The following is a 26,992-nucleotide window of genomic DNA, read 5'->3' as shown; positions in this document are numbered from 1 at the left end:
TACTTATTTTCTAAAGATAATAAATGTTACTGTAATACTGATATCTTAAATTCTAAGACCCAGTCAGACTAAATGTTAGAGGAAAAAATGAGGGAATAAAATGACAGCACTCCTAGAAGCCATTTCATACTCCTTGTCTACCTCCCTTCAAAAATTCCATGTGTTCCCCTCTAATTAAATTCCCTTTAGCACTAAGTATTTTCTTATGCCACTTCCATGTACTATCTTGTGCTTAATTTGTTATATCCATTTTTACCTGATTATAAGCTCCTGAAGAGAAAGGGTGCCTCTTTTACTAACTTATGGAGCATCTATTTAAGATTTTACACATGGTAAGCACTCAAACATGACTTGATAAACTTTTTGCCAAATCTAGTAGAGGTTAAAACAGGATGTAATTCTGAGTATTCTAATATACTACATATTCAACTCTTTAAGGAAATGTCTCTCTCAGAAGAACATTTAGAAGTAATTTTCAGGTTTCATTTCCCACAAATAAAGTACAAATCACTTATAACTTACCTGTTAATATACAGGTTATAAACTTACTCTTTTTAAAAAAAAAAAAAGAGTATGCAGTTTTTGACTGCATCAAAAACAGCTCCTTAGTATATGAAAAAAATTTTTCTTCTTTGATTTATACCAACTAAAAATGGATCGACACCAGGTGTATACAGACTATTATGGCAAAACTGAGCATCAAAGTAACAAAAATTGTAAAAGAGATTAAACTGAAAGAGATTAATGTCAGATTGGAACAATTCAACATTTTGATGTTTTCATCATTGAGAAGGAAGCTCAACTTGTCTCTCTCTCTCTGTCACGAGTTGAATGATATGCCCTGAATGGTAAACTTGGGAAAGACTAAACTGAGTATGGTCAATTCAGCTTCACCCTTTTTCTCACAAAAGTGAGCTGCCCTTAGGGGAGTATACCTTCTTTACTATTCCAGGAACATTGACTGTGACTAAGTAGGTAAGTCCATTTTATTCTGGGGTTCAGTTAAACAGACCCATTTAGTTCTCATTCTAAGTTGCATCCTCCAATTTAACCTTTAAGAGAAATGAAGTTGATATTTCAACCTCCTTATGCTACTTCATAGCTTTGATTTCTTAATTTGCTCAGAATGCGGCAGGAAAAGGTATGCTATTTACTGGGCTTCTATAAAGATTCCAGTAACAGGCCACTGTCATGTTTGGGCTGTGCTAGTACAACCTGGAGTACTGCAAGTATACTTTGCTACAATACATCTACTAGACAGTTTTCAAATGCACAGTTGCTTTTTTGGCGACACCACACATGTTGCTGGATCTTAGGTCCCTGACCAAGGACTGAACCCAAGCCGTCAGCTGTGAAAGTGCAGAGTTCTATCCACTAGCCCACCAGGGAATTACTTGTTTTTTTTTAGGTTTTGATTTTGCACACTTAGGAGAGTCAACTAGGACCCACAAGTTTACTAAGGCAAACAGCAGTCCCTTTCTTCATTCTCCCTTGTTCAGAGGTCCCCATTTTCAATTCTTTTGACCTACTTTCATATTTTTAAGTGAAAATTTGTACTGCCTTGAGTTTGAAGTTTTAGTATTATGTTTTTAGTATTATGATCTATTATGAAAGATGAGATTTTTGCTCTCCTACAATTATCTTGTTCTCTTTTGCTTACATGTCCAGGTAATTCTATCCTAAACTTGCTACTAGTTGTTTAAATCACTTTTTTTTTTTTTTGGTGGCTGCAAGGCATAGCTTGCAGAGACTCCCTGTCGGGAGACCAGGGGTAGAATCCATGCATTTGTCAGTGAAAGCTTGGAATACAAACCAGTTGACTGCCAGGGAATTTCTAATCACTTCTTTTTTTTAATTTTTGGCTGTGCCTGGGTCTTTGTTGTGGTGTGGGCTTTCTCAGGTTGCGGTGAGCAGGGGCTACTCTCTACTGCAGCATGCGGGCTTTCTTATTGCAGTGCCTTTTCCCATGACAGAGCACAGGCTCTACAGCGTGTGGGCTTCTGTGGTTGCAGCTCGCAGGCTCTGGAGTGTGGGCTCAGTAGTTGTGGTGCATGGGCTTAGTTGCCCCAAGGCATGTGGGATCCTCCTGGATTAGGGATGGAACCGGTGTCCCCTACATTGGCAGGTGGATTGCTAACTACTGGACCACCAGGGAGGCCCCCCCAATCACTTCTTAATGTATCTGTATTCACATTAGGTTCTTCCTGAATATAAGCAATTTTTAGAACCTGCTCTAATCTGAACTGGTTACCATGATCATAGGCACATGGTTATTTTATCATACTGTAATTTAGAGGTTAAAAATGTCCCCTAGTTCTATCAAAGATGGGAGTTGTAATCTGTATCTTTTAAGATAACTTTCAAGAAAAAAAGCAGCAAAAACTTTTTGAAAAGAAAAATCTTCTTCCTTCATGTTCTCAGAACCTCTTACATTGCTACAACTGTGATTTTATTACAGTCAGAAAGGGCAACACTTCATTGACATATAGTTTTATAGTATCATAGAAAACCAATCTATTGTTATGAATTAAAGGATTCAGTTAGTGCAATTTTGCTTTAAAATAATTTTAATGAAATGCATCTATTTTGTTAAGAAATGCCTTTAGTGCAAAATGGTGTAATGGACTGTAAGTAGAAAACATAATTCTACTTTGCCTTTTAAGATGCAAACCATGAAAGCTCTAATATAAATACAAAACTCTAAGGGCAAGGACATTTTACCAGACTACTCCTTATCATAAAATGATTTATTTCCCTACCAGAAGATACCAGATTGCTAACAGCTTCTTCTAGTATTTTAAAACAAAACCTTGTTAACTTTTCAGCACAAGCATTCCTAAATCTCTAATATATAAGTCCTTAAAAATGATCATTCTACCAATCTAAAAAAATTAACACTGATATCAAAATAAAAGGAGATTAAATATTTTTTTCATTAAAAATTTTTGAATTGAAATAGTCTTTATTAAAGATGACAGAATGAAAGGCATTCAAGAGTTTCTCTTAAACTCTTGCGATAAAAAAGGAATGAATAAATAAAGAAAAATATGTTATCTTCATTGAAATAAATGTCTACAATCCCAAACTATACTCTATCAAACACTTGCCTAATACTGTGATATCTGAATAAGGAAGACTAACGTGAGAGCTGGCAGATGTTACTATACACCTTTAGCAAGGTATGTTTCCCCAAGTAACTGTTCTAATAAGCAAGCATAACCAATGATCTTCTACTAAGTAGTGACATCTAGTGTCATGAACAGAACACAGGAGAGGAAGGAAATAATCCTACAGTAATATTTCATAGAAATAATTTAGGCACAAGAAGAAAATTTGAAGAAACACACTAATGTACAACTTCTATTATCCAAAACTTGCATTTCTTATCTAAAGAGGACTATCCAAAGTAAAAAGGAGAGGAAAACCATACCTCAACATAGTTTTTGTCTACTGTCAATCTATCATGAGCTAAATTCATAAACTTAAAATACATATCTTGGAAATTTTATAGAAACTTGCTACTGCTGTATTTTAATTTTACTTTATGAAAATAACACTCTGCAACAGACTGAATATTAAAAACAAAAAACCACAAAGAATTTGGTAGATGTTGATAGAAAAATTATTTTTAGGAGTGAGAATGGCACTGTGGGTATGTAAAAGAAAAAGAAGGAATCCTACCTTTAAAAGAAAGATACATGCTGAAATGTTTACAGATGAGATGATGATATCTGAGATTTGCTTCAAAATAATTTGGAATAAAGAAGAGAATAAGCAATGTATGAAGTACAGATGAAATAAAACTGAAACATGAATTGAAAGTTTGAATGTGGAGGGTGGATACATGGGAAATTCGTTACAATATTGTCTCCAGTATTATATATTCAAGAAGGATTCCATAAAACAAAAGCACATTAAAAAAATCAGAGATAAAAACCATACTGGAAACACAATAGAAAAAGAGATAAAGATATGTAGACACAGTAAAAGACACAGATTTGAGGAAATTACACAGAATCCCAGGTGGTGCTGGTGGTAAAGAACTGGCCTGCCAAAGCAGGAGACGTAGAGATGTGGGTTTGATCCCTGGGTCGGGAAGGTCCCCTGGAGGAGGGCACTGCAACCTACTCCAGTATTCTTGCCTGGAGAGTCCCACGGACAGAGGAGCCTGGTAGCTACAGTCCACGGGACTGCCGAGAGTCACACATGACTGAGGCAACTTCGCACAGCACAGCACAAAGGAAAAGAAGGAAGCACTATAGAACAACGTAAGTAACAGAGACGATACCTAAGTTTCTAAAGAAAGGAACATATGAAACAGAGAAGTGGTAAAAAGAAAACTATTAACATACAACAAAAACATCACATGGATAACTGAAGTAGAAAAGCAAATCTCCATCAGAAAGGGAAAAACAAAAACCCAGAATGATCTCAGACTTCTCAGTCACACTCAATTCTAGAAATATAAAAACAGATACACAATTCTGAGCAAAAGAAAACAAAAACTATAAACTCAACAAAGTTAAAAGGTTAACAGGTAGGCATTCTCAAGTGGGAAGAATTCAAGCTATAAGCCTTCCTTTTAAAAATAAACAGAATCAAAATGGCTAGATGACAGAATAGCCATATCAAGAATGAATCACAATAAAATCAGGAATGGAAAAACTATGATAAAAGGACTGAAGGTTAAATAAATAACTGCAGGAATATAAATGTTGTAAAGCTCTAAAGAAAAATAAGGATACAAATGATGGAGTACAGAGGTCTGAAATATAAAGTATTTTTTATAATTTTTCAGAAGTTTAAACATGCAGTTAATTATGACAACCTCTAGAACCATAACCTTTGAAATTCTAGGGATGTCTTTTACACAGGGCATGTAATATTTTAAAACATTAGTTTAAGATAAAAAAAAATAGCAGAAATTCTTTCACCATTCAGTCTTGCCAATATAGGAGTTTAAATTCTAAGCTGGTCATAAGACAAGGAAGAGGAAAGACAATTTCAGAGAACAGTACAGAAACTAATTTAAATATTTACTCTGATGTTCTCTGAAGTTCTATGAAAAAACAAAGTCAAATTTTAAAAAGGTTAACCTTAGTGATATCCTACCAATCATGGAAACCAACACAAAAAACACCTTAATAATAAAGAACATTCTACCAAAGGATTTTATCACAATACTAAAATAGATGAAAGAGGCCCAAGATATGCTTTATTACCATCTTTTCCTTGTAAGTCTATATAATTTATATATTTCCATTAAGGATTGATGAGATTTCTATCTGTAGGATCGCCCAAGATTTGTTTTTTAAAAATTTATAAGCCTGAATCTATAAAATGTAAACTGTACTGGGACTGTGTAAAGAGTATATTATAATGATGAATTTTAATAAGTGACCATCAACATTAGGTATTTTAAAAATGAGGAAATTTACTCAGGTTAAAGTTATTCTGGTACCTCAAATCATCTATGAATGAGACCAGACGCATGCATAAATATGATACTTGAAACTGTATATGTAACTCTAGGGCAAAGTCTAAAGGCAACACAGGCAAAGAAATACTAGCATAGTATAGTTTCATTACAAAAATATGAGTTCCATTTAGAATTCCATTTAAGAATTACTGCTAGGGCTTCTCTTATGGTCCGCGCGGTTAAGACACTCTCCCAATGCAGGGGGCAGGGATTTGATCTCTGGTTGGGGAACTAAGATTCTGCACGCCGCAGGTAGGGTGCGGTTAGAAAAAAAAAGAAAAAATTAGGAAAAAAAAAAAAATTACCAACACAGGCCTCTAAGAGGGGGTAGATTCTTAAGACTCTTAAAAAAACAGCAGAAAGCATTTATTAATAGACAAGCACTTTACATGTATTCTATTATTTAATCATCAAAGGTCTTTCATGATAGGCATTATTATCCTCTTATATAACTTTGTAGTCAGTGCTTGCAGAGTGGCTAGCATGTAATGGTAGCTGCACTGACTCAATAATTCTGCACAACAAAAGCCCCAAAGCTCAGCTTATACCAAAAAAAGGATTTTGTTCTCAGACATCTAGGGGTAAACTAGTTGACCAGAGAGTTGGCTAGGTGGCTCTGCTGATTTTTGCTGGGAACCAGCTGGCCATAGGCTGATCTAGGCTGGCTTCTGTAATGCAAATCTGCTTCACGTATCTTTCATCTTCCAATGGGCTACCCTGGGCATGTTCTCATGGTGAAGACAGAGGTACATACCCATTTCAAGCCTCTGGACTGCATCTTGTTTGCTAACATCCAATTGACCAAAGCAAGTTGCATGGCTGAGCCCAGGGCAAAGTGAGAGGACACTGCAAACTTATGTAGCAAAGAGTGTGCCCACAGGAAGGGGTGAAGAATTGGGACCATCATTGCCATCAACCACAGAACCCAATCCATGTGTGTTGTATAAATGAGGTAGTGCACGTCCAAGGCTCTGAGAAGTTAAGAGCTGAAGGTTACACAAAGCTATGCTTTGAAACCAGGCAGGATGAATTCTCTGAAGACTCATGTTTTGACAACCTCCATACTTTTGCTGAGACCCTCCCCCCGCAATTTCCAAACTCCCCTCTTTCCTACTCCTTGGGAAAAAAGAGCTACAATTTGCAAAAAAATGTCAATTTTAAAATTCTAGCTGGAGAAGGACAAGTGGTCATCTCCACTGTGCTTTCTTATTTACAGGCCCAAACTATACAGCATGAGTTTTAAGTGAACTGTTTTTCTCAGGTTAGTTATCCCAGGAATATAATGAACTGGGGGGGTCTATTAATAAAACTATTTACATCTAATCAGAATTTAATAAAAGGGTACTCCTTCCTAGTCTACTTCAGTTTTAACAGCGTTTAGTAGACTTCTTTGGAGGTCCAGTGATTAAGACTCCATACTTCCACTGAGGGAGTACGGGTTTGATACCTGGTAGGGGAACTAAGATGTCACATGCCACAAGTGGCGGGCAAAAAACGGGTTCAACATGTGTTAGGGTTTTAGGCACAAACAGCTGAAAATAAACTTCCTTTGTTAACAGACAATTTTTATATGTCCCAATTCAATGTTCCAAAGTTGTTTGATTAATACCACATAATTGCAATAAAACTTCATCATACCCTTGTTTTTTACCACATTACAACCTCCTCGCCCATCTCGGACTTCTTAACAAAAAATGTTGCCAATGCTGTCCTAGGATTTTAAAAAATTACTTCAACAAAAACTAGGTATTAGGAATCCCCTAGCAGTTCAGTGGTTAGGTTAGGACACCATGTTCTCACTGCTGAGGGCCCAGGTTCAGTCCCTGGTTGGAGAACTAAGATCCTATAAGCCATGCAGAATGGCAAAAAACAAACAAAAAGCAACCTGCATTAAATTCACTTATGGTGCTTACTAAAAATGCAAATACTGGGTGCCATCCTGAAGAATCCTGATTTATTGTATCTGGGTGATTTTTATTCATACTTACATTTGAGAACTACTGGATTAGACCTTACTCTCTTCAAAGATCACATCAATTCTCTAAGGACTCCATCTTCTCTACATGTATAGAATGTTAGATTCAAGAATTTACAGAATTGATATTGCATACTCATTTTAATTTTTAGTCTTTAGACTTATACTCTTCAATTCAGCAATTTGGTGATGATAAAATGCTGACACCTATTTGAAATTTAACTGATACGACATTAGTTGTTTTTTTTTTTTTTTTAATTAAGAATAAGTGTTCTTACCATGCCATGATCAAATGTGAACACACCAACGTCACGTCCATGATGAATATGATTCCGTCTAATAATTGGGTTTCCATGATTTTTAACCCAAATCCCAGCTAAAGCATTATTGGAAATTTCATTATCCTCATATATTCCCTACAACAATTAACCAGAAATAAACATTAGTATAGTTGGAAAAAAAAACACGGAAAAGAAAAAACCCCACAAAATTAAAATTAATACCTGTGCATGATCTGTTATATAAAGTCCAACATTTTCACAGTCACTGATGTTACAGTGCTTGATAGTGGGACACGCTCCTTGACCACTAACACATACTGCAGAGCCAACTGTAAGAAAAAACATTTATTTAAAATCCTACTGGGCAACACAATGACTGACCTATAATAAAACACAACGGGAACACTGACCTGTGCATGTGCTTCGGATGATACAGTGATCGATGATAGGGCTACAGTTCACTGTAATCTCTAGGCAGTGGTGCGCATTGTGGTGCTGAGCAGATTTGTCATCAGGGTTAAACTGTAAAGTAGAAATTTTGTTTGAAATAAATAACCACAGTCTTAAATGATTTCCATATATGTACTTAAAAATTTATAATTTCTTACCCTTATTGTCATGTATCCAACATAAGCATCTTCAGAACCTTCCATAAAAACAAAGGTTGAATCTCTAGTGTTTTCAATTATAACTTTGTCTGCTACTTTTCCAGGTGCTACGAAGAAAATATTTTAAAGCATATTATTTTCATCAGACAGATCAAAAAATTACTTTCTTAGTCAGTAAAAATACTCTGCCATAAAACTAATAATTCAATAGAACCTTTTCTACAGTTTTAAATTGGGTAGTTCTTTTAGAGAGGGAATTTTTAAGGAACATTAGAATTGAGTAGGCAGGATTAATACTCTTTTATCAGACAGATAACTTGTCATACTGAACACGGACATTATTTGAGCATCACCATAACTCAAATCCATGTATAATAATACTCTTAATAGAATCAGCTACAAATAGTGTCAATACCAAATGCAATGGCATATTAAAATGTGGGTTTCTTGTGGAAACCAAATCACTACCAGTAGCACCAGAAGACAACATTCAGAGAGAAGAAAGAAGGGGACGATGAGCAGGGAGAGAAAGAAAGAAACTTCTTTATTTAAACTATTTTCAGTAGTGGTCTTGATTTGGGAAATAATGAAAATTAGTAGGCAAAATTTTTCTATATTCTCTCTCACTTCTCTTTGACGTGGAAATAGGGGAGGGAAGAAGAAAGGGCAGTAAATGCAAATGTAATTAACTAGTAACAACTACTCGCTATTTTAAAATGGTCTTGTACTACTGTATCCTTAAAAAAATCAGAGAGCCCATAAATTTTCAAATAACTGGCCAGTGCTCAACAAACATTACATTTATATTTAGAAACGTGACCATAAAAACAACCTTGAAACAGCATGGAAAGTATTTTAAAAGCACATTTGTTTCATTAAAAACACAGCAATAAAAACATTAGCCTCTGTATTTTCAAATAAAAGATAAAACTAACAAATATTTTTCTCTCCTTAATAACTAAAGCAGTTGGACAAACTATTGGCATCAAGAATTATACACATCCATCCCCCCCCAAAGAGAAACAGATACCTTTATAATTTCTGAACTCTAAAGTTTTCATTTCCATCATATAAAATATATATATTTCTAATTTTTTCCTACAATTAAGGTATTATCAAGGTTCATCTGTATTTTAAGTAATCAGCATTTTTTTTTTAAGTAACCAGCATTTTTAAAAAACCCATCACATAAATAAAGTATTAAAATTCTAATGACAACACATTTCAAAATACCTGCACCAATCATGGTGATTGGAGATTCAATATATATCCATTCATCAGTATATATTCCAGAATGAACAAAGATAAGTCCATCAAAATGAGCTTCTTGTACCCCACCAAGGGCATCTTCAATTGTATCGTAGTACTAAAACAAACAACCCCCCCCGCAAAAACATGTCAGTATAGAACTGTAAGATCATAATTTTAAATCTTAGAAAAAGACAAATCAAACATACCAACATGTTTTCTCTTCCTTTGTATCTTGCAGGGTTGCTGTAGAAATGTTCAGCAAATCCTGGCTTTACATGTGCACCTTTATACTAAGACATCAAAAATACAAAAATAAAAAACTGACTACTAGTATAAACACTATAAATTAGTTTAGTACTACATGAATTTTTAAAATTAATTTTCAAGAACAAGTTTTAGTTAGTTCAACTAATGTCCTGACGCATCCTGCAATGTAAAACCTAGAACAGTTTATATCTCAGTAATACCCAGTAAGTAAGAACATGGTTTTTCAACCTCAGCACTACTGATAGTTTATAACAGATTCTTTGTTGTAGGGGCTTATTCTGTGCATTGCAGGATGTTTAGTAGCATCTCTGGACTCTAACCATCAGGTATCAGAAGCAGTCTCTTCTCCAGTTGTGAAAACCAAAAATCTCCAGACACTGCCAAATATCCCCTGTGGAACAAAATCACCCCTAGTTGGGTAGTTAACTATTCATAAAGGACCATATGAAAATAAAGCTAAATGTGACCACTGGACTACCAAGGGAATTCTGCAACACTCTAAATAACTACCCAACAGTAATAATTTAAATATAGTTGAAACAGATCCATAGAAAGTATAACTGCTCTCAGGCTACTGATACTTACTGCTACTGTTTAAATTATTAATAAATATGCCAGTAGTGAAAAGAACTGATGACTCCTTTGCTGGCTGGTAAATGTGTACTGACTTGAGAAATCTAGTTTTTTTTTTGGCCATGCTGCGTGGCTTCTGGGACCTTAATTTCCTGACCAGGAATTGAACCCCAGACCTCAGTAGTGAAAGTGTGAAGTCCTAAACACTGGACCACCAAGAAATCCCCATGAAACCTATACTTGAGTTTAAATTTTGAAAAAGGAACTATTATAAAACTGTATTTATAAATATAATAAAACATTATATGTTTAAAAGCTTTTATTTAAAATATATATAATATAAAATCAGCATTTTCCATTTATACTTCATACCAACTGCTGGAAACTCTCTTTCCATGGATTTGGGTGCTCATATTCTTCTGGATTAATCTGGTAGAATTTGCCAGGTTCAGGGTGCATCATAGGGCGGGTATACTCGAATACTTCCATGTATAATCGTTTCCTGGAGGGGGAAAGGGGTTTAAGATTTCTTCATAAAATATTCTTTAAACAACTATAAAAATTATTTGAGGCCTCAAAAACTTATAAGAATATGAAAGAGCAGAATTTTAAATGTAAGAATAAAATTTTTGGCTAAAATAATGTAACTGCATATAAAAAGTAAAGCAGTCCACCTAAAAGAATGCATCAATTCTTTAAAATCTGATTGCTTAGTCAAAGGGAAATAAAAACCACCCTTACTATAAAAGTCACATACAGTTATAACTTAAAAGGATGATTTTAAATAATGATGTTTCACATATGTCTGATCTCAAATCATCAAATCTTAGGAGTGGAGTGATAGTTAACTGTTATATAATTTCTTATACAAAATAAATGTTTATTCTGCTCTTTTAACACCCCCTTTTTCCTTTCCAACACAAAGATAATTTTCTTTCTTAAATTTAAAGTGTACCTTATTTTTAGTATCATAGAAGTAATCATATAGCTGCTGTAAAAATACAGAAAAGTATGAAAGCGATAACCTACTTTTAATATATTAACTATTAACAATTTACTGTATTTCTTTCCAGTCTTTTTAGCTAGAGTTTCATTTATTACAATTGTGATAACATAGCATATTCCCATGTTATTAAAAACTGTAAAGTTCACTGTTAACGACTATATCAAAACCCTCTAAGTAGACATAACACTGTTTACTTTTAGTCCGATCCCTTATTGCTAGACTTTGATTATTTCTAGTTTTCTCCCACTGTTAACTATGCTATTATGAAAAATTTATACATAACGTAAGCAAATTTTTAGAAGTGGAATTCCTGTGTCAAAGGGCACACATATTTCATGGTTCAAAAATACAACTGTCCAAACTTTTACCTAGAAGTGATATACAAAATCTACATTTTTACTGAACTGTTAGCTGTTTTAAATTACTTAGTTCTGTTTCTAAAAAGCAATGGAATGAAAAGTATTCTCCATAATCACTCAGTAGCTTTTAACTGACAAATAGCAGAAAATGTACTTCCTTTATTGTTTTAAATAAAGGAAGTACTCAGATGGTGGCTCAGATGGTAAAGCCTACAATGCAAACCCAGGAACCCAGAGACCCAGGTTCAATCCCTGGGTTGGGAAGATCTCCTGGAGAAGGAAATGGAAACCCACTCCAAAATTCTTGCTGTAAAAACCCATGGATGGCGGAGTCTGATAGGCTACAGTCCATGGAGTGACAAAGGGTCAGACACAACTGAGCAACTTCACTTTGTTTCTTATTGTTTTAAAAACACTGTCTGGACTGATAACCAACATTTGTGATAAACAGGTAACTGGGAAAGGAGCAAAGGAAAGATATATCCATTTGAATGCAGAGTTCCAAAAAATAGCAAGGAGAGATAAGAAAGCCTTCCTCAGTGATCAGTGCAAAGAAACACTGTATACTGTAGGCAGTATACTGCCACTCTGCTTATTTAACTTATATACAGAGTATATTATGCAAAATGCTGGGCTGGATGAAGCACAAGCTGGCATCAAGATTGATGGGAGAAATATCAATAACCTCAGATATGCAGGTGACACCACTTTAATGGCAGAAAGCAAAGAGGACTCTTGATGAGGGTGAAAGAAACAAAAAAACTGGCTTAAAACTCAACACTGAAGAAACTAAGATCATGGCACCCAGTCCCATCGCCTCACGGCAAATAGACGGGGAAACAATGGAAACAGTGACACACTTTATTTTTGGGTGCTCCAAAATCACTACAGATGGTGACTGCAGCCATGAAATTAAAAGATGCTTGCTCCTTGGAAGAAAAGCTATGACCAACCTAGACAGCATATTAAAAAGCAGAGACATTACTTTACCAACAAAGGTCAATCTAGTCAAAACTATGGTTTTTCCAGGAGTCATGTATGGATGTGAGAGTTGGACTATAAAGAAAGCTGAGTGCCAAAGAATTGATGCTTTTGAACTGGGGTGTGGAGAAGACTCTTGAGAGTCCCTTGGACTGCAAGGAGATTCAACCAGTCAATCCTAAAGGAAATCAGTCCTGAATATTCTTTGGAAGGACTGATGCTGAAGCTGAAACTCCAATACTTTGGTTACCTGATGGGAAGAACAGATTCATTGGAAAAGACCCTGATTCTGGGAAAGACTGAAGGCAGGAGAAGGGGGTGACAGAGGATGAGATGGTTGGATGGCATCACAGACGCAATGGACATGAATTTGAGGGCTCCAGGAGTTGGTGATGGACAGGGAAGCCTGGAGTGCTGCAATCCATGGGGTCGCAGGGTTAGACACGACTGAGCGACTGAACTGAACTGGAATTTATAAGTATTCTAATTTTCTTCTATTTAACTGTAACCATCAACTCATACTCCAACCTTCCTACCATCCTTTAGCATTTGGGGCAGTAAGTAAAATATCTCAAGATACTAAGAAATAAATTTTCACTTACCATAAAATTGGATCATTAGCAAGTTCACTGAAGCGTTTACACACACAAGCTGCTCTACAAAGATCCTGTTCCAGCAAATACGAGAAGATTTTTAGAACCACTTCATCTGGCAGTTTCTCCTGAAGATACTGTTCAGCAGGTGCTGCTATAAAAAGATTAACAAACGGAACATAATCTATCATGCTAGCAAAGACTTTCTCATTATTTAAAGAGCACAGTTTTCATTTTGTTAAATGAAGAGCTTTTATTTTTTGATGACTATCATTTTATAAGTATTTGCTGTCAGAGATGACACACATTTATTTTCTTTTATCTTAACAGTATTCTTTCTTTTAGCTAGTATGTACCATTTCAGTAACTGGTTACAATAAATATACAAAAAGGATTTTTATACAACAATTACAGTCAAAGATGGAGGTCATGGTTCTCAGGTTTATTCTGTAATAAATTGCTTTCTCAATCTCAAATGTGTAAATAAACATTTAATTTTAGTTTTTTGTTGTTAAACAAATTGAAAAGAACTATTTTACCCTATTCCTTAACTTTCTCAAAGGAAATACCTGATAGATCTTGTGATTTTCCAGAAACTCTTGCACGTTTTGCACGATGACCAAAAAAGTTTTCTGTAGTTGAAGTTGAAGCACCCTTCAAAAACAAAATGAAAACTAGTTAATAGTTTTACCCATAATCATTAACTTCTAAAAAATGATGACAGTCCCATTTGTTTCCTAACAATTCTTTCATTATACACCCCAAAACAGACATTTAACCTACCTCCATACTGCTCTTTGTAGGACACGCTGTTCTTTTTGGCAAAAGCGTTTTCCTACGAAGTTGGTATGGACTATTTTGTGCACCAGGACCGGATTCTTCTGCAACCATATCTGCAGGTACATCATCATCTGTTATAAACAAAAATATTATGAAAATGACACCCATTTTTAAGAAAAAGCCCTATGGATTCAGTAAATTTATAAAAAACTTTGTAATACATTTTTGGGGGAGGGAGATACAGTTTTTATACAAAATTCTAGTCATCTGGATAACCATTTGAGAAGTGTTGGATTTCTGTTTCATTTCTTACTTCAAAATAAATTTCACAATGCTTACCTACAATACAAATAAATAAAATCACGAAAAGAAAACAAAACTATTTTTTATAATGTGAAAGTGGGTAAGTTCTTTAAAGGTATGACACAGAACTTGGAAGGCATTTTTAAAAAAGGTGAGGAGGATGTTCACTTGCTGAGTGAGTACTGCATGGTTAGAGTACAAGTAGGGTGAGAAGTGTGTCAATGGAGACGGACAGTTCAGTATAGATTATAAATACCAAGTAGGATACTGTAGATTCAGTATAGATACCAAGTGGGATAAAAAGGGCATCCATGCAGAGGGTGGTCTGGCATACAGTGTTGGAGCTCAAGAGGGGTGAGAAGAAGGAGGTTTGTGTGTGGGAAGGGTGCCAGAAAAGGCTATAGACACAGGAGAGGGGAAGGTGGAACTGGAAGCTTGGTAACATCAATGGACTGATCAAATAATTAAGAAGAATGGAAGCCAGGCTTCTGAGAAGAGAGTTAAAATATAAATACAAAGTACATCTTACACTGTTGGACTGGAATTTTCAATGTGAACTCATTGTTTTTAAAAGATAAGATATAGAAATAGGTATCAGCAGACGAATGGATAAGGAAGCTGTGGTACATATACACAATGGAATATTACTCAGCCATTAAAAAGAATTCATTTGAATCAGTTCTAATGAGATGGATGAAACTGGAGCCGATTTATACAGAGTGAAGTAAGCCAGAAAGATAAAGACTAATACAGTATACTAACACATATATATGGAATTTAGAAAGATGGTAACGATAACCCAATATGCAAAACAGAAAAAGACACACAGATGTACAGAACAGACCTTGGGACTCTGTGGGAGAAGGCGATGGTGGGATGTTTTGAGAGAACAGCATTGAAACAAGTATAGTATCAAGGGTGAAAAAGACCACCAGCCCAGGTTGGATGCATGACACAAGTGCTCAGGGCTGGTGCACTGGGAAGACCCAGAGGGATGGGATGGGGAGGGAGGCGGGAGGGGGGATCAGGATGGGGAACACACGTAAATCCATGGCTGATTCATGTCAATGTATGGCAAAAACCACTACAACACTGTAATTAGCCTCCAACTAATAAAAATAAATGAAAAAAAAATAATAAAAATAAAAGATAGATATAGAAATAGGTAAGCACATATACACATATGTATAAATGTTTGGAAATGTGTGGATTACACACATGTGTAACAAAGTCTGGAAGCAGTGTCACTCCAATAGCAATGAACGCGACCAGTATTTGCATATTTGCTTCTGAATACTTTCTTACTTCTTTATAAAAGGGAAAAGGGCTCCTTGGAGAAATGGATGATTCTAGGTTGAGGGAAATACAAGGTGAGCCTGAAATATCTTGTGGCAGAAACAAGAAACTGCTGAATAATGAGGACATGTCAAAAGAACACTGAATGGACTTCCCTGGTGGTCCAGTGGTTGAGAATCCACTTTTCAATGCAAGGGACACAGATTCCCCTGGTCAGAGAACTAAGATCCCACACGCCTTGGGGGGTAACTAAGCCCATGTACTGCAACTAGAGAGGCATCCATGCCACAAATAGAGAAAGCCCACATGACAGTCAAAAAAAAAAAAAAAAATACTGAGATCAGCCCAAATGATCTCACCCACTAGCTAGCAAAACTATGCTCAAGTATCAAAACTCATGATAGTAAAGGGATTATAACCTACTGAATGGACAACCTGTAAATTCATTCTACTATAAATAAAGGAATAAGTGGAAAGTTTGATAAGGAATGAGATGTTTAAAGTACCCCCCCCCCCCACACAAAATACTGATTAAGTAGAAAGGGAAAAATCATAACTCTACAGTAGAAATGCCAATCAAACACCATCTTAAGTGATTGAAGTAAACATCATTCACAGGACATACTGAAACTGTGTGTCACCTGACAGCATGAAAGAGCACAGAATCACTTCTATGATATTTCTGATAAAGATACGTAACCTAAGTCTACTGGGAACATCAGAATTATGAGGAATCACTAGGAAAAATCTGAATTTGTTCTAATTTGTTTTGAATAATCTTCAAATTATCGAAGTTGAAAGTCAAAGAAAAACCTAAGGAACTGTTCCAGATGGAAGGACATTGAAAAGATATGTATACTCATTGAAACCTGTGGTTCTGAACTAGATCCTTTTGTGTAAAGGTTTGTTTTTAGGACAAGAGTGAAATATTTCAATTAGTGAAACCTGAATGGAGATCTAAAGACAGTAATGTGTCAGTATTAACTTTCTGATTTTAATAGGTATAGTATGGTTATCGAGGTGAATAGGAAATACACACTAAAGTATTAGGAAGTGACAGGATAAAGCTGGGAACTTATTCTTGAAGGGTTCAGGGTGGAGGGAGGGGAACTTCTTTGTACTGTTTAAACTCTTTCCTAAGTTTAGATTGTTTAAAAATGAACTAATAAATTTGAGTAATATGTTTACATTTAAAAATTCTGCTTAGGAAATGGCAACTATAGAGATAGTCAAAAGAAAACAACACAATTAGGAAAAATAACCCATTCCAGTATTCTTGCCTGAAGAATTCCAGGGACAGGGGAGCCTGATGGGCTACAGTTCATGGGATTGCAAAGAGTTGGACATGACTGAGACACTAACACACACACTTGTTAACACATGTCACAAAAGGGTAATTTTCTTATTACATCTGAGTACTACAAATCAACATGGAAAAGACTAACAATTCAACAGAAAATTGCACCAAGGACACAGACAATTCAGAATTTAGGAAATACAAATGAAATACTAATAGAAACTACAATGAGATTTTTTAAATGCAGCAGATTATCAAAGATCAGAAAGTTTGATTGTATACTAATACTACATAACAAAGGAAAACATAAGACAAAAAAATTCTTAATTGCTTTGAGGAGAGCAATTTGGCAATAGCTATTATTACTTAACAATTCCATTCTGGGAATTGATTTTGCACACATGGGCAAAGTAGTTAAGAACCAAGATATTCATTGCAGTACTTTTTATAATACTGCTGGGTATCAATCGAAATGTTTATCAAGAGTAAAACCCAAAATACACAGAACAGTGTTTTAGTATATGTGTGTGTTTTAAGGCAATACATATACACATGATTGGGGCTTCCCAGGTGATGCAGTGTTCAAGAATCTGCCTGCCAATCAAGAGACATGGGTTCAATCTCTGGGTTGGGAGGATCTCCTGGAGAAGGAAATGGCAACTCGCTCCAGTATTCTTGCCTGGAAAATTCTACAGACAGAGGAGCCTGATGGGCTACAGTCCACAGGGTAAGAAAGAGTTGGACACAACTGAGCAACAGAGCAGGCACACATACATATGCTTATATATACATACATTTACTAAAATATAAACTCCCTGATGGAAGAAAACCAACTTGAAGATGCTCCCACTGGCCGAAGATGGGACAATTTGAGCATCAATAAGAATAACTGAAATGAACTGAAAGAAATATATTTAAATCTTGTGAATTTATGACACAAAAAAAGGGCAAAACCACAATCTTGTAATTAGCCTCCAAATAAAATAAATAAATAAATTTAAAAAGCGGGGGGGGGGGGGGGGGGGGAATGGAGGTTGCTTTGAAAGATACCAGTGAAAAGCAACTCCTCATTTTAAAAACTGGTATACAACAGGAAATAACACTAGCTCTTCCTCTTTTATATAAACGGAACCACCAGGTAGGTAACCAAGTCTTAGGTGAGGGGAAGCTTCTTTAGAGAAACATTCCAGCAATAAATGAAGAAATAATAAAATCAGAAAAATAAAATCTGGAACCTCTAAAGAGTTAATAGAATTAACCATTGAGTATCAATAGTTCCAATATCACAAAAAGAAATATTACCAGACATTTATATATCTCCTGATGAAAGAACACATCACCATCTACAATATTCTGCCAAAACCATCAAATCTCAACTTGAACAAACCTCTCAGAAACTCTACAAGATCAAACTATACTAGTTTTTTCAAGAAATAAACTCCATGGGGGAAAAATGGGGGAAAAAAAGCAAAACTAAAGCATACTGTTTAAGAACATATACTACAGTACTAAAATTATAGAAAAGAAGCTAGAAAATGATTATTACAAAAATGCTTTCTATGGGGAAGGAAAGAGGTTATGGTCAGGATGGGGCACATAAAAGGCTTCTGCAGTGGCTGGGTAAAGTTCTACTTCTTGATCTATTGGTATTACAATACCAACCTTAACAATAATTCAATAAACTATGTAGTTGTTTAATGTGAACTTCCCTATCTGGCTGTATTTTACAATCAAGTTATTTTTAAAAGGTGGGAAGGTTGTACAATGTATTTAAAAAGAGACGTTTTTCTTCCCAACTGCAGACCTTGGGCAGATAAATAAGCTTTTAAAATTAATTAATTTCTTGGCTCCACCCACACAGCATGTGGGATCTTAGTTCCCTGACTAGGGATCTAACCCACAGCCCCTGCAGGGGAAGCTCAAGACCTATAAATGTTTTTAAACCTAAATATTCTCACTACTAAGGATGGTGGTGGTGGTTTAGTCGCTAAGTCGTGTCCGACTCTTGCAATCCTATGGACTGTAGCCTGTCAGGCTCTTCTGTCCATGGGATTCTCCAGGCAAGAATATTGGAGTGGGTTGCCATTTCCTTCTCCAGGGGATCTTCCCGACCCAGGAATCAAACCCGGGTCTCCTGCATTGCAGGCAGATGATTTACCAACTGAGCTATGAGGGAAGCCCCCACTAAGTATGCTAACAGTATCTTATAATTCATAGGGCTGCTGAAAAGTATTTAAATAACATATGCAAAACATTCAGTAATAAGCCTGGCTCACATTAAGTGCTCAGTAAATGTTTTAGCTATTATTTTATTTAAATATTATTCTATTAAAAACACTTTCGAATAAAATTTGGAAAACCTAATAACGTTTCCATGTACTTACACTGTAGTCAGAAAATATAGCCAGTGTAACATGCCTGGTTATTTGTGAAGTCATTCCATTTTAGTTAACGTAGTAAATTTCTATGTTTCAAGTATAGTTGAAAGGAACATCTATGTTCTGTTTTTTTTGAGACTAGAGGTTAAACACATCTAAAATACCAAGTCTGTTAACTGTAGTGAAGTCAAGTGGGCCTTAGAAAGCATCACTATGAACAAAGCTAGTGGAGGTGATGGAATTCTAGTTGAGTTATTTCAAATCCTGAAAGATGGTGCTGTGAAAGTGCTACACTCAATAAGTCAGCAAATTGGGAAAACTCAGCAGTGGCCACAGGACTGGAAAAGGTCAGTTTTCATTCCAATCCCAAAGAAAGGCAATCCCAAAGAATGCTCAAACTACCGCACAATTACACTCATCTCACACGCTAGTAAAGTAATGCTCAAAATTCTCGAAGCCAGGCTCCAGCAATACGTGAACCGTGAACTTCCAGATGTTCAAGCTGGTTTTAAAAAGGCAGAGGAACCAGAGATCAAATTGCCAACATACGCTGGATCATCGAAAAAGCAAAGAGAGTTCCAGAAAAACTATTTCTGCTTTATTGACTATGCCAAAGCCTTTGACTGTGTGGATCACAATAAACTGTGGAAAATTCTTAAAGAGATGGGAATACCAGACCACCTGACCTGCCTCTTGAGAAACCTGTAAGCAGGTCAGGAAGCAACAGTTAGAACTGGACATGGACATAGAACCAGTTAGACTGGTTCCAAAAAGGAAAAGGAGTATGTCAAGGCTGTATATTGTCACCCCACTTATTTAACTTATATGCAGAGTACATCATGAGAAACGCTGGACTGGAAGAAGCACAAGCTGGAATCAAGACTGCCGGGAGAAATATCAATAACCTCAGATATGCAGATGACACCACCCTTATGGCAGAGAGTGAAGAGGAACTAAAAAGCCTCTTGATGAAAGTGAAAGGAGAGTGAAAAAGTCAGCTTAAAGTTCAACATTCAGAAAACTAAGATCATGGCATCTGGTTCCATCACTTCATGGGAAATAGATGGGGAAACAGTGTCAGACTTTATTTTTTTGGGCTCCAAAATCACTGCAGATGGTGACTGCAGCCATGAAATTAAAAGACACTTACTCCTTGGAAGGAAAGTTATAACCAACCTAGATAGCATATTAAAAAGCAGAGACATTACTTTGCCAACAAAGGTCCATCTAGTCAAGGCTATGGTTTTTCCAGTGGTCATGTATGGATGTGAGAGTTGGACTGTGAAGAAAGCTGAGCACCGAAAAATTGATGCTTTTGAACTGTGGTGTTGGAGAAGACTCTTGAGAGTCCCTTGGACTGCAAGGAGATCCAACCAGTCCATCCTAAAGCAGATCAGTCCTGGGTGTGCATTGGATGGACTGATGCTGAAGCTGAAACTCCAATACTTTGGCCACCTCATGTGAAGAGTTGACTCACTGGAAAAGACCCTGATGCTGAGAGGGATTGGGGGCAGGAGAAGGGGATGACAGAGGATGAGATGGCTGGATGGCATCACCGACTTGATGGACATGAGTTTGAGTAAGCTCCGGGAGTTGGTGATGGACAGGGAGGCCTGGCATGCTGCAATTCATGGGGTCACAAAAAATTGGACACGACTGAGTGGCTGAACTGAACTCTACTGAACTGAGTGATCATATATTCTATGTCTTTACTTTTTGGTGGGGAGGAGGTGGTGGTAGCAGTGGTCTGGTTTATCTGCCTGCTTCTGAGGGAAATGTGCTAAAATTTCCCTCTATCTACAGATAGTTCATTTACAGTATGTAAAATTTTGCTTTACATACTTTGAGATAATATTATTTAGACATAAAGCTTCAAGATTATTATTTCTTCCTGGTGAATTATTCCTTTCCACCATTATGCAACAGCTCTCTTCATCCTTAATAGCACTTTTGCCTTTAAAATCTGTTCTTGCCTGATAGTTCTTTCCTAGGAGCTTTCTGTTTTATTCTGTATCAGTCTAGCATTTTGCCAATCCTGATTTTCAGCTTTTTACTTTTGCATCATTACATTTAGATTTAGTTCTTAACCATTTATTGCTATATACTTTTTTCCCTTTTCAGCCAAGCAAGAATATATTTAATACTCTATATAATCCAACTAAAGCCAAATTCCACAACTATATTTTTAATTTCTGAACACTGATTTTAATTTTCTTTTTTAAGACTTACTGCTTGTTTTTCATATTGGCTATTACTTCATGCTTCACGTCCTTGTTTTAATCCTTTTAATTATTTCATACACATTCATTTCTTGTTTAGACTGTTCCATCATTGAACACTTAAACGCCGCCCCCCCCCCCCAAAAAAAAACCCCCAGCAACACTGCAATTAGGGAAATTCTTTCCAATTCCAGGGTCTTCCCAAGTGGCTCAGTGGTAAACAATCTACCTGCCAATGCAGGAGACAATGGTTTCTATATGTGGGTCAGAAGATCCCTTGGGAGAGGAAACGGCAACCCACTTCAGTATTCTTGCCTGGATATCTCCATGGACAGTGGAGATGGAAGGGCTACAGTTCATGGGGACGCAGAGAGTCAGACACAACTGAACACACACACATAATTCAGGTTCAAGGCTGCATGCCTGTATATCAGAGCTAGTTCTATTTTTAAAAGGCCCAAACTCCATTCTCCGTATGTGCACTAAAATTTCACCCCAGACCTACGTACGTCTGTGTTCAGCTGCTCAGTCATGTCCGACTCCATGGACTGTAGCCTGCCAGGCCCCTCTGTTCACGGCAAGAACAATGGAGTGGTTTGGCATTTCCTCCTTCAGGGAATCATCCCACCCCAGGAATCAAACCTCTGTCTCTAGCCTGCCAGGCTCCTCTGTCCAGGCAAGAACAATGGGGTGGGTTGCCATTTCCTTCTTCGGGGATCTTCCCATCCCAGGAATCAAACCTATGTCTCTTGCAGCTCCTGCACTGGCAGGTGGAGTCACTGAGCCACCTGGGAAGCCCCTTATACCCCGGACCACAAGGCCCCTGTACTATTTTATACAGCAGCACTAGTTCCCACTTAAGGTTTTGATTTGATTTCTCTCATACCTGGCACCTGGGACTCTCCTTCTTTCCTTCCTCAGAGTTTAGCTATGCATTTATAATTTTGTTATTGTTCTGTGTTACATTTCCATTATGTTTGCAGTGTGTATGCACGTGCAGGGGATACCTCCATCATCCTGGTTTATGATGCAGCTAGTAGTCAGTTTCTACAACACTCACAAGGACATGCTCAAACTTTTCATCCTATACTACCGTCTCTCTCTAAATCCCACTCCTGTTTACAATCTTCTCAGCTCAGTTCAGTCGCTCAGTTGTGTCCGAATCTTTGAGACCCCATGGACTGCAGCATGCCAGGCTTCCCGTCCATCACCAACTCCCGGAGCTTACTCAAACTCATGTCCATCAAGTTGATAGATCTTATTATTACAGATACCCACCCAGACACCAGCCTGGAATTATTTTTCCTTCTCACCATTAACACAGCAAATATTAAGGACTGATAAATAACGAGAACAGGAAAGATATACCCATTTGAATGCAGAGTTCCAAAAAAATAGCAAGGAGGGATAAGAAAGCCTTCCTCAGTGATCAGTGCAAAGAAATACAGGAAAACAACAGAATGGGAAAGACTAGAGATCTGTTCAAGAAAATTAAAGATACCAAAGGAACATTTCATGCAAAGATGGACACAATAAAGGACAGACATGGCATGGACCTAACGGAAGCAGAAGATATCAAGAAGAGGTGACAAGCATACACAGAAGAACTATACAAAAAAGATCTTCAGGACCCAGATAACCATGATGGTGTGATCACTTACCTAGAGCCAGACATCCTGGAATGCAAAGTCAAGTGGGTCTTAGGAAGCATCACTACAAACAAGACTAGTGGAGGTGATGGAATTCCAGTTGAGCTATTTCAGATCTTAAAAGATGATGCTGTGAAAGTGCTGCACTCAATATGCCAGCAAATCTGGAAAACTCAGCAGTGGCCACAGGACTGGAAAAGGTCAGTTTTCATTCCAATCCCAAAGAAAGGCAATGCTAAAGAATGTTCAAACTACCACACAATTGTACTCATCTCACATGCTAGCAAAGTAATGGTCAAAATCCTCCAAGCCAAGCTTCAGCAATACGTGAACTATGAACTTCCAGATGTTCAAGCTGGATTTAGAAAAGGCAGAGGAACAAAGGCAGAGATCAAATTGCCAACATCTGCTGGGTTATCGGAAAAGCAAGAGAGTTACAGAAAAACATCTACTTCTGCCTTATTGACAACGACAAAGCCTCTGACTGTGTGGATCACAACAAACTGGAAAATTCTTAAAGAGATGGCAATAGCAGACCACCTGATCTGCCTCCTGAGAAATCCATATGCAGGTCAAGAAGCATCAGTTAGAACTGGACAAAGAACAATAGACTGGTTCCAAACAGGAAAAGGAGTACGTCAAGGCTGTATATTGTCACCCTGCTTATTTAACTTATATGCAGAGTATACATCATGAGAAATGCTGGGCTGGATGAAGCACAAGCTGGAACCAAGATTGTTGGGAGAAATATCAATAACCTCAGATATGCAGACCACCACATATGACAGACACTTAATGACACTACACTTATAGCAGAAAGCAAAGAAGAACTAAAGAGTCTCTTGATGAAAGTGAAAGAGTGAAAAAGTTGTTTTAAAACTCAACATTCAGAAAACTAAGATCATGGCATCCGGTCCCATCACTTCACAGCAAATAGATGGGAAAACAGTGGAAACAGTGACAGACTTTATTTTGGGGGGCTCCAAAATCACTGCAAAAATAGTGACTGCAGCCATGAAATTAAAAGACACTTGCTCCTTGGAAGAAAAACTATGACCAACCTAGACAGCATATTAAAAAGCAGAGACATTACTTTACCAACAAAGGTCCATCTAGTCAAAACTATGGTTTTTCCAGGAGTCATGTGTGGATGTGAGAGTTGGACTAGAAAGAAAGCTGAGCACCAAAGAATTGATGCTTTTGAACTGTGGTGTTGGAGAAGACTCTTGAGAGTCCCTTGGACTGCAAGGAGATCCAACCAGTCCATCCTAAAGGAAATCAGTCTTGAATATCCTTTGGAAGGACTGATGGTGATGCTGAAACTCCAATACTTTGGCCACCTGATGTGAAGAACTGACTAATTTGTAAAGACCCTGATTCTGGCAAAGATTGAAGGTAGGAGAAGGGGACGACAGAGATGGTTGGATGGCATCACTGACTCGATAAACATGAGCTTGAGTAAGCTCCAGGAATTGGTGATGGACAGGGAAGCCTGGCGTGCTGCAGTCCATAAGGTCTCAAAGGGTTGGACATGACTGAGCGACTGAACTGAAGTAAGGAATGCAGAAGTAATTAATACGGAAGAGACAGTGCTGGTTAATTCCAGTGCAGTTTGAAGTTCACACCAAATAAACGCATAAAGCTACATGATTTGAATCACATAATGCAATAATCTCAACGTCCTATTCAAAACACTGTCCTGTTCTAAAGCACTCAAAGCTCAGCTCTAAAACAACTGTATTAAACTCTTTTACTTGTGCTGAGATCAAGAATCTGTCCTATTTTCTATACTGCTCTCAAAGTAAATTACCAGTTTACTAATATAAATAAGAAACTGAAGGAGAAAACTTAAAAGACACAAACCCCAAAACATACACACATGAAATAATCTTTAGTGATTAGTGTTCTCTCCATCTTTTGAACTCCTACAGTACCGTATATACACCATATACTCTATCGTATCACAGCTGCCTTATTTGTTATTTGCTTTCTTGGTATACTTCTTATTTTCCTAACAAAATTTAAGCTCTGAGGACAAGGCTATTTTATATATATATATATATGTGTGTGTATATATATTATATAATAAATGTATTATACATTATTACAATTATCATTTAATATAATAAATTATATTGTTATAAATTATATTATAAATGTATTAGAATACTGTAAATATATATACATTTTATATTTTCCTCCACGTTCAGCTTAGTACCCAATAACTACTCAAGAAATGCTGATTCTAATCCATTGAGAACTCAATTCAATTTATTCAAGAGTTTTTCCAAGAACCCACCAACAGTGGTGTACTAATTCGACCTTACATACTACTCAACAGAAAATAAAAATCCAGATAAGAATTGCTTCTCTTCTTCCTACCTCCAACTCTGTGAACTAATTTACAAGCATATACATCTATATTTTGTTCCCTCCTGAAATTACAACAGATTTGGCACATATGAAGCAAACAATAAATTACACAGTGACTAAACTGATCCATGGTAGCTGCCAAACTGTGTCCAATTCAAGAACCAAGAGATCAGGAAGGACTAGTTATGATACTGTTCTAACAACAAAATCCAAAATCAAGACCTCAAAATAATATTTTGTTTAATTTTTTTTAACTTTATAGCCTTCACTTTTATATCTAATATTGGAATACCAATATTCAGATGTCAAATTATAATCTAAGACTAATAAAAAATAACTCAATACCAAAAATGTTTAACTTCAACTCTAACTTACAGAAAATGTAATTTTCAGTTAGAATAAAAAGTTCTTGACCAGAAGATACCCAATAGAAACACATGCTCTTTTTTCATACTAAAGGTTTATATTTTTAACACTCATACAGTATGCCTCAAATTCAGATAAGCCATACTTCAAGTGCTCAATAGCTCCAATGTGGCTAGAAGTTATCCTAATTGCACAGTATTCACACATACATACACCCTTTTATTAAATTCTTACCAGTCCTCTTACACACATACACGTAATATAAAAATTTATCATTTTTAGATTTTTACTAATAATGATATACAAATATACTAGAGTCTTCACTATTAATAGGACCCATAGGGATAAAGGCTTCTGTAGATTAAGTATGCTTCTTTAACTAAAAAAAAAATTTTGAAATCTTTGCTATTAAATAGGATTGAAAAAAAATATAATAGCATTGAAAATTTATACTAAGATTCACTTCCACAAAAGAAGAGACTTAAGTCTATATACCTTAAGCAAAATATCTTAATTTTTACATACCTTTTAACTATCTCAAAGATGTACAAAAAATTACACTACTGACTGGATCAAGGTTAAAGTCTATACACCTTAGGTTTAAAGACTAACCTAAAGTTAAAAGGTAGTTTATGTGGAATTTAACTTCCAAGAGTTTTTTTCTTTTTCTCACCACAAATATTATCTAAGTTCCATGTTACTTACCCATAGCCACAGATCATATATTGGAAACTTGCGCTAGTAACTGTGTGTTTAGAAACAGCTCACAGTATAAAGAACCACACTTGACAACTGTTTCTAACACAGTTGGGAACTACCACAGCTTTTTTCCAACTACTGAAAAAAAAAAATCCACAAAAAAACTAAAATCAAGACAGAAATTTCTCTTAAGTGCATTTTAACTTATATACTTTACTTGAAAAATTTACTTAACTATTTCAAGGGAGAGAATCCAGGA

At 36.3% G+C, this 26,992-nt stretch overlaps 1 protein-coding gene across 2 annotated transcripts in view; it reads right to left on the bottom strand.

Annotated features, from left to right (window-relative positions):
• Window positions 1–26,992, bottom strand: part of FBXO11 (F-box protein 11) — a 107,380-nt gene that overhangs the window by 11,918 nt on the left and 68,470 nt on the right. Inside the window, exons 2-11 of one of the 2 annotated variants that reach the window (XM_043918075.1) lie at window positions 14,157–14,284; window positions 13,943–14,027; window positions 13,383–13,524; window positions 10,807–10,936; window positions 9,801–9,884; window positions 9,577–9,709; window positions 8,344–8,450; window positions 8,146–8,257; window positions 7,958–8,064; window positions 7,733–7,870 (exon numbers count right to left, since the gene is read on the bottom strand). In XM_043918075.1, coding sequence (XP_043774010.1) covers window positions 7,733–7,870; window positions 7,958–8,064; window positions 8,146–8,257; window positions 8,344–8,450; window positions 9,577–9,709; window positions 9,801–9,884; window positions 10,807–10,936; window positions 13,383–13,524; window positions 13,943–14,027; window positions 14,157–14,284 — 1,166 coding nt within the window. Of the gene's footprint in view, window positions 1–7,732; window positions 7,871–7,957; window positions 8,065–8,145; window positions 8,258–8,343; window positions 8,451–9,576; window positions 9,710–9,800; window positions 9,885–10,806; window positions 10,937–13,382; window positions 13,528–13,942; window positions 14,028–14,156; window positions 14,285–26,992 lie in introns of both variants that reach the window. The other variant, XM_043918074.1, reaches the window with a different exon arrangement.

This window comes from Cervus elaphus, chromosome 11 (assembly GCF_910594005.1).
Source record: "Cervus elaphus chromosome 11, mCerEla1.1, whole genome shotgun sequence".
Lineage (NCBI taxonomy): Eukaryota > Metazoa > Chordata > Mammalia > Artiodactyla > Cervidae > Cervus > Cervus elaphus.
This window is presented reverse-complemented; position numbering and strand designations above follow the sequence as displayed.